Raw genomic sequence first — 6,881 nt, 5'->3', positions numbered from 1 at the left:
TATATTGTTGAGACAATAGATGGGTGATCACAGTTACTTCAGGATATTACTGGGTGAGCAACGGCTTCCATTTTGGTGGGTTTTTTTTTTTTTTTTGAGACGGAGTCTCACTGTGTCACCCAGGCTGGGATGTAGTGGCGTGATCTCAGCTCACTGCAACCTCCGCCTCCCAGGATCAAGTGATTCTCCTGCCTCAGCCTTCCGAGAAGCTGGGGTTACAAGCACCGGCCACCTTGCTCAGCTAATTTTTGTATTTTTAGCAGAGATGGGGTTTCACCATGTTGGGCAAGCTGCTCTCAAACTCCTGACCTCAGATGATCCACCCGCCTCAGCCTCCCCAAAGTGTTGGGATTTCAGGCGTGAGCCACTGCGCCCAGCCTAGAAGCACTCATTTCTATGTGTGTTTCCTTTTTCTGCTGTGTGAGAGTGAGGATGAGCTGAGAGGAACACACGCTGAATGGCATGGGAGCTTCAGAGTAGCCTAGTGAGGGCGTCAGTGCCACGAATGATTTCAGGATGCCCTCCCCGTTTTAGCAGTTAAAATTTTATTACATTACCTCATTCAAACTCTTTTATGTTCAGCATTCCCTCCTGCAGCCAAAGGCATGACAAAATTGTGATCAGATGCCTCCATGGACTTTGTGCGTCAGTCTCTGCTCTCTGATTAGTCTTTTATAGGTGAAAGTCATCACCAATTTTCAGATGCAGATTCTAACCAAATATTTTATTTTGGCAGTTATACTTTTATAAAGTTGTACTTAGATTTATTGTATGTATTATTGTTTTTTCTTCTGCAGTATCCTCTAAAATTTTCCTGAGGATATTAAGTGTAGCTGCCTTCTGATTGTTCTACTGTCTGATCAGGTGTTGAAATGGATAGAAACAATACAATTCCTTTTTTTTTTTTTTGAGAAAGCAGAGTTACTGACTTTGTGAAGGGGGAAATGTATGAAGCACAAAAACCTGTCTGTTTAAAAACTTTGTTCCTAAAACTATATAAGAATGAGCAACTTAAGTTGCCATTTATTCTAACATGGTTAACATGAGTACTAACCTCAAAAAATGTCAGAGAAACAACAGTCTGACTTTAAAGAGCACCACACTGGGAGGAGATTCCAAAATCAAAGCAAATCCATAACTTTGCTAGTAATGTATCACATATGCTTGGAAAAGTACACTTGCCAACACACTGGGAGAAAATGCTCAGTGAAAATTGATGGGTAGGAATAAATTAGTATAAGCCTAACATATTGACTTGTTAAAGCAAAATGAAGACAGCCGTAAGATCTTTTCCCCCTTCCATCATACCAACGTTAGCGACTGGTAAGTCAGCAAGCCTTATAAAATAAAATACAAATAATATATCACTATTTAATTTTTGCTGTTCATTGTTCCATTATTCTTTTGCCAGACCCATTATTTGTCATTCTGTATTTTTAAAGCTAACACTGGGCCCACAGAAATTCCATTGTATTTCCTTTCCAGTCTTCTTTGTTTACAAAGACTTTCCATACTAAGGTGCAGATGTATTGTAGGAACGGCAAGTTATACCTGTTCATTTAAACATGTGAATGTGAATTTTTCAGTCTTCAATGACATTTCTCTTTTGTTTTAGTTTTGACTTTGAAAGTGTGGAGAGTACTGTGGAGAGCTCAGTGGACAAATCAAAGCCCTGGAGTAGGTCCATCGAGGACCTGCACAGAGGGAGCAACCTGCCCTCACCTGTGGGCAACAGTGTCTCCCGCTCTGGAAGACATTCTGCACTGCGGTGAGTTCGTTTAATCAGGAGGCAACTTTGGCAGGATGTACTGGGACAACAGGGCCCTACTTCTTTTGATGATTCTGGGCACTGTATCTCATAAATTGCCACAGAGCGCTTTCATTTACAATGACTCTAAATGAAAGTTTCTTTAGGAGTTCATGGGCTCTTTCCTTGGGTGATGTTTGATAACTTCATTTAGCTTCTGGAAACACCATACCTTGATTCAGCACAAAAGGTGAGGAAATTCTGCTGCCAAGTGATACAACAGGGTAGTCTCATAGGCAGATAAGGTTTTGAAACCAGGGAAATGTTGACATCCTGGTGGAGGTACTGTTTCCAGGATAGAGGCAGCACTTGGAGAACTGGGAATCTAAAGAGCCCCTTGTTACCCTTTGTCCTTCTGCTCTCTTTCATTTCTCCAGTGGTAGCTCAGGTTGTGTGCTCTGGGGTGTTTTCTTAGCCATAGGTACAGAATGCCATAGTGATAATTTGTATTAGTGAGATGCCATTAAGCAGTGTTCCTTTGATTAGGTATGCTCCAACTGTCAACCTTTTTTTTTAGATGGAATCTCACTCTTGTTATCCAGGCTGTAGTGTAGTGGCACAATCTTGGCTCACTGCAACCTCCACCTCCTGGGCTCAAGCAATTCTTCTGCCTCAGCCTCCCAAGTAGCTGGGATTACAGGCACCTGCCACCACACCCAGCTAATTTTTTTTTTCTTTTTTGTAGTTTTGGTAGAGACAGGATTTCACCACGTTGGCCAGGCTGATCTCGAACTCCTGACCTCAGATGATCTGCCCGCCTTGGCCTTCCAAAGTGCTGGGATTACAGGCATGAGCCACTGCGCCCGGCCAGTTGTCAACCTTATATTTCTTCCCAAGTATTCCCTTTCTCATCTCTCCTGGCTAAAATAGTACCATGCTAAGGGAAGATTGGTGCTGACCACCTATACCAGTAATGGGTTTAATGTTGCTGAGATTGTTTGTTCACTCATACCTACAATCATTCATTCATGGAAAAATATTTTTGTGCTTCTTATTTGTCAGGCATAACACTTAGAACAAATTGTATATTGGTGGATAAATCAAACTCCTGCCTGTCAGGACAGAGATATCATCTAGAACAAGTTTATAAAGGTTTTCTATGGTTCATGATTTTCACAAAAAATTTTATTAATAAGACCCTCATTCCAAAATGTTGCTTACTCTTTCTTTTCATTTTTTTCTATCCTACCCCCTTACTTACTCTTTCTTGCTTAAAGTGTTTCTGTCTTATTTCAGGCATGCTCTGGCAAGAGGACATTATTTCTCTAAGTGTTTACGATCACTCTGGGTTTTCAGTCATTGTAGTAGAATCCATATGTCAAATGCAGTCAGTGAAAATGTGGCGTTCAGACCTTTGCATTTGGTTGCCTAATTACCTCTTGTCCCTTTGACTTGGGTTTTGGTCATGGAAAGTTAAACATTTCAGTGTAATGAAGTTCAGTTCTGCTGAAGGATTTGATGTTTGAGTATGATACCTCCAGTAAATCATTCAGATTTTCCTTGTTTAGAACTGGAAGAAAATGTTAATGGGTTTAGAATGAATTGATTCACTATTAAGAGCAGTGTTTCAATTCACCTCGTTATATTTGCAATAGGCCAAGGGTTATGCAACCTGCTAATCTGCATCAGCTTCACATGTGGGTAGGAATATATGGGCTGATTTGGCAGATATATCAAGAAAGGCTAATTGTCTGAAGAATTTCCTGTTCACCTTGATACTAGAATGGAAATTTTCACCACTAGTTTAACTAATTATTTGTAAAGGGTTTAATTTATAAAGTACATTGTCATTTGGTTTTCTATCATTGGACACTTAGAAAGTATCATATATTGCCAAGCTACCACCTTAATAAGGATTCGTTTTTCTGGTTGATAATTCAGTATGCTTACTTTTTAAAGTATTTTTTCCAGTAGAGCAGAAGAATTGGAAAAATTTGGGAAACTTCCCAGGTTCAAAGAGGGATGTAACCCTGGATGTTGGAGGTCGAGGGACATCCAAGGCCAGCCTGTTCTGCTTCACAGTTTTGGTTCAAGGTGGATCTTGCTAGAATTAATTTCACATTGGAAAGTCAGACCAAAAGCATGGAGATAGGGAAATTGTATCTGGAAAAAAGCAGGAATTATATATGTGCTGTTTCTGGTTGGCAGGTGTGCTTGAAGATGACCAGCTAAGAAACCAATACCACATTCTTCTCTTTTGTGTTTTAATATTTCAAGCTCAAGAACAGAACATTGAAATTTCCTTTGATTCTGCTGTATGGTTTCTAGTAGCTCAAGAAAGCCGACAAGGCGGTAACTTTCATGCCACTTAAGGACTTGAAGCTTAGATTTTTGTTTTGTTTTTTGAACAGTGTATATCAATAGTTTTCTAGCTCTTGTGGTTCGTGGATTTATGTCTGGATTCTAATTCTGTATTTGGTCATTGGATATAGCATCTGTGACATGAAAACAACAATCAGAAGTACAGGCATGTGGTACATGTTGCTTTTCATGTACCCAAAGATTGTTTACATTTTTTCCTCTTCCTCCTTCTCTCTCCTTTCTTTCTCTTCTGCACACACTGCCTTCACTTTTGGCTTTCTTTTTATCATCCTCCCTTTTCTTTCTACCACCTCCTTTCTGATTTTCTTCTCCTCTTCTACTTTGTCCTTTCTCATCCTGCTCTCTCCTCCTCCTCTGGTTTCATTAATCTCTCATGCCACCACCAGATTGGTTTCTCTGCCTGAGTATTTTCAGTTCCATTGCCATTAGAGCTGCTTCTCCCCTCTTGCCTCTGGAGCAGCTTCAATTTACAGACTGATGATGAGGCTTCAAACCGGAAAATCTCATAAGTCACGGGTGAAAACGACATCCAAGTGAGCTCCCAGGGCATGGTGGCAGGGTGTTCCGACTGCTCTCCATGATATAATATGATAACCTTGTGGCTTTGTGCTGACATGCCGTACTAGAATAAAGCCTGCTGCCTTTTAAACTTTGATACACTCTGTTATCATATTATGATTCCTCATTTTTAGAATTTGAACCTTGACAGTATCTTGCATTTTAATAGCACAGGTTGGTTTTTTTTTTTTTTTGAAAAAGAAAAAATATATAAATTCATGCTCTATGAAGATGATTTATTCTGGTAGCTTTGTTTAATTAGTATATGTCTTCTGTACCCAAATGCAGATTTTAGTTCCTTCTTTTTAATCTCCCGATAATAAGACAGATATAGTAATCTTATCTGATACCACTTGGCAAAAGGATTGGTTAATATTGGAAGAAAAAAATGAGATTTCAGGAAATTTAAAACACGTTGTAAATGGGCATGATTGAAGAAAAAATGAAAAACACTGTGTTCAGCTGGGCACAGTGGTTCACACCTGTAATCCCAGCACTTTGGGAGGCCAAGGTGGGAGGATCACTTGAGGTCAGAAGTTCGAGACCAGCCTGGCCAACATGGTGAAACTCTGTCTCTACTAAAAATACAAACAACAACAACAAAAACTAGCTGGGTGGGGTGGTGCACACCAGTAATCCCAGCTACTTGAGAGGCTGAGGCATGAGAATCGCTTGAACCTGGGAGGCAGAGGTTGAGTGAGCTGAGATCATGCCACTGCACTCCAGCCTGGGCGACAGAGCAAGACTCAATCTCAAGAAAAAAAAGAAAAACACTGAGTTCTAAAATACAAGTGTGTTTTTTTTTTGTTCGTTTTTTTGTTTACCAAATTCTAATGTTGACATACCTTTTCCTCCTTGTAGTCATACTTTACTTTTTAATTATTAAAAATTGATTGTTAAACATTTTATGTCATAACATACCCCCTGAGTCATATCAGCTATTGGATTCTATATTACCGTGTATTTGTCAGGCTAGAGGAAAACTGTTGTTATTGATGCAGTAGAGACCTGGTTTATATTGTCTCCTAAAATTAGAATGTGGTGTGCCTTCAGTTAAGACAGGTTTCTGTCAGCGTGGCTACAAAGTTTACTAAATTTAACAATGCTGTTTAGGGACATATGTGCACATCAGATCTGTGAGGCCAAAGTCTGTATTATTTCAGATGCAAGAGAAAATACTTTCTGATTTTTAAGAAGGTCCAAATTAATGCCATTAACTCGAGTAAGAAATGACATAGTAAGTAAATGAGTTTTCAAAGAAAGAGGTGGAGTGCTAACTCAGGGTTTGGAGGAAGGGACAAATTTAAACTGGACTTTAGGCAATGTCCAGAGTTGGTCCTCAGGGTAAGGAAAGGTTGCTCCAGGTGGAGGAGAAGTGAAAGAACATGAGTTGAGCACAGCCCTATATAAAGATAAGGTGTGCTAGGGAAAGAGGGAAGAACCTGTCCTTTCAGGAACAGGTGCTTTATGATGGAGGTGGAGAGCTGTCCAGTGGAGAGAGAGAGAGTCATGAGACAGAAACCAAGATTCACCGTTGCTATTGATCCTTATAACCAAGGATGATAATTTCAAAACAATTATATAATCCTGCTCATTTTTTCCTTAAAAATTTTTTGTCTTCTTTTACGTTCCTGAATATGCCCGTAGTTTACATATTCCCATTGCAATGGTTTATTTTCAAATATCTTTTCTTTAAAAGCAACACCAAGATCCACATTGCCTTTAATACACTAACTACCATTAATATTTCTTCTACACTCCTCCAGAGCAAGAGTTTGTTTTTCTTAAGAGCAAGAATTGTTTTTCTTATGATGACGATGATGATGATTTCTTGAGACAGGATCTTGTTCTGTTGCCCAGACTGAAGTGTAGTGGCACAATCATAGCTCACTATAGCCTCAACCTCCTGGGCTCAAGAAATCTTCCCCCTTGGGCCGGGCGCGGTGGCTCAAGCCTGTAATCCCAGCACTTTGGGAGGCCGAGACGGGCGGATCACGAGGTCAGGAGATCGAGACCACACTGGCTAACACGGTGAAACCCCGTCTCTACTAAAAACTAGCCGGGTGAGGTGGTGGCGCCTGTAGTCCCAGCTACCCAGGAGGGTGAGGCAGGAGAATGGCGTGAACCCGGGAAGCGGAGCTTGCAGTGAGCTGAGATCCAGCCACAGCACTCCAGCCTGGGTGACAGAGCGAGA

General features: G+C 40.5%; 1 protein-coding gene across 1 annotated transcript in view; it reads left to right on the top strand.

The window, feature by feature from the left end:
* Nucleotides 1-6,881, top strand: part of FMNL2 (formin-like 2) — a 130,400-nt gene that overhangs the window by 39,004 nt on the left and 84,515 nt on the right. Inside the window, exon 5 of the mRNA XM_011943043.1 lies at nucleotides 1,616-1,768. Within this exon, the coding sequence (XP_011798433.1) occupies nucleotides 1,616-1,768 (153 nt within the window). The remainder of the gene's footprint in view (nucleotides 1-1,615; nucleotides 1,769-6,881) is intronic.

This window comes from Colobus angolensis, unplaced genomic scaffold (assembly GCF_000951035.1).
Source record: "Colobus angolensis palliatus isolate OR3802 unplaced genomic scaffold, Cang.pa_1.0 Scaffold215, whole genome shotgun sequence".
Lineage (NCBI taxonomy): Eukaryota > Metazoa > Chordata > Mammalia > Primates > Cercopithecidae > Colobus > Colobus angolensis.
Note: the sequence above shows the minus strand (reverse complement) of the source record. Positions and strands in the feature narration are given on the sequence as shown.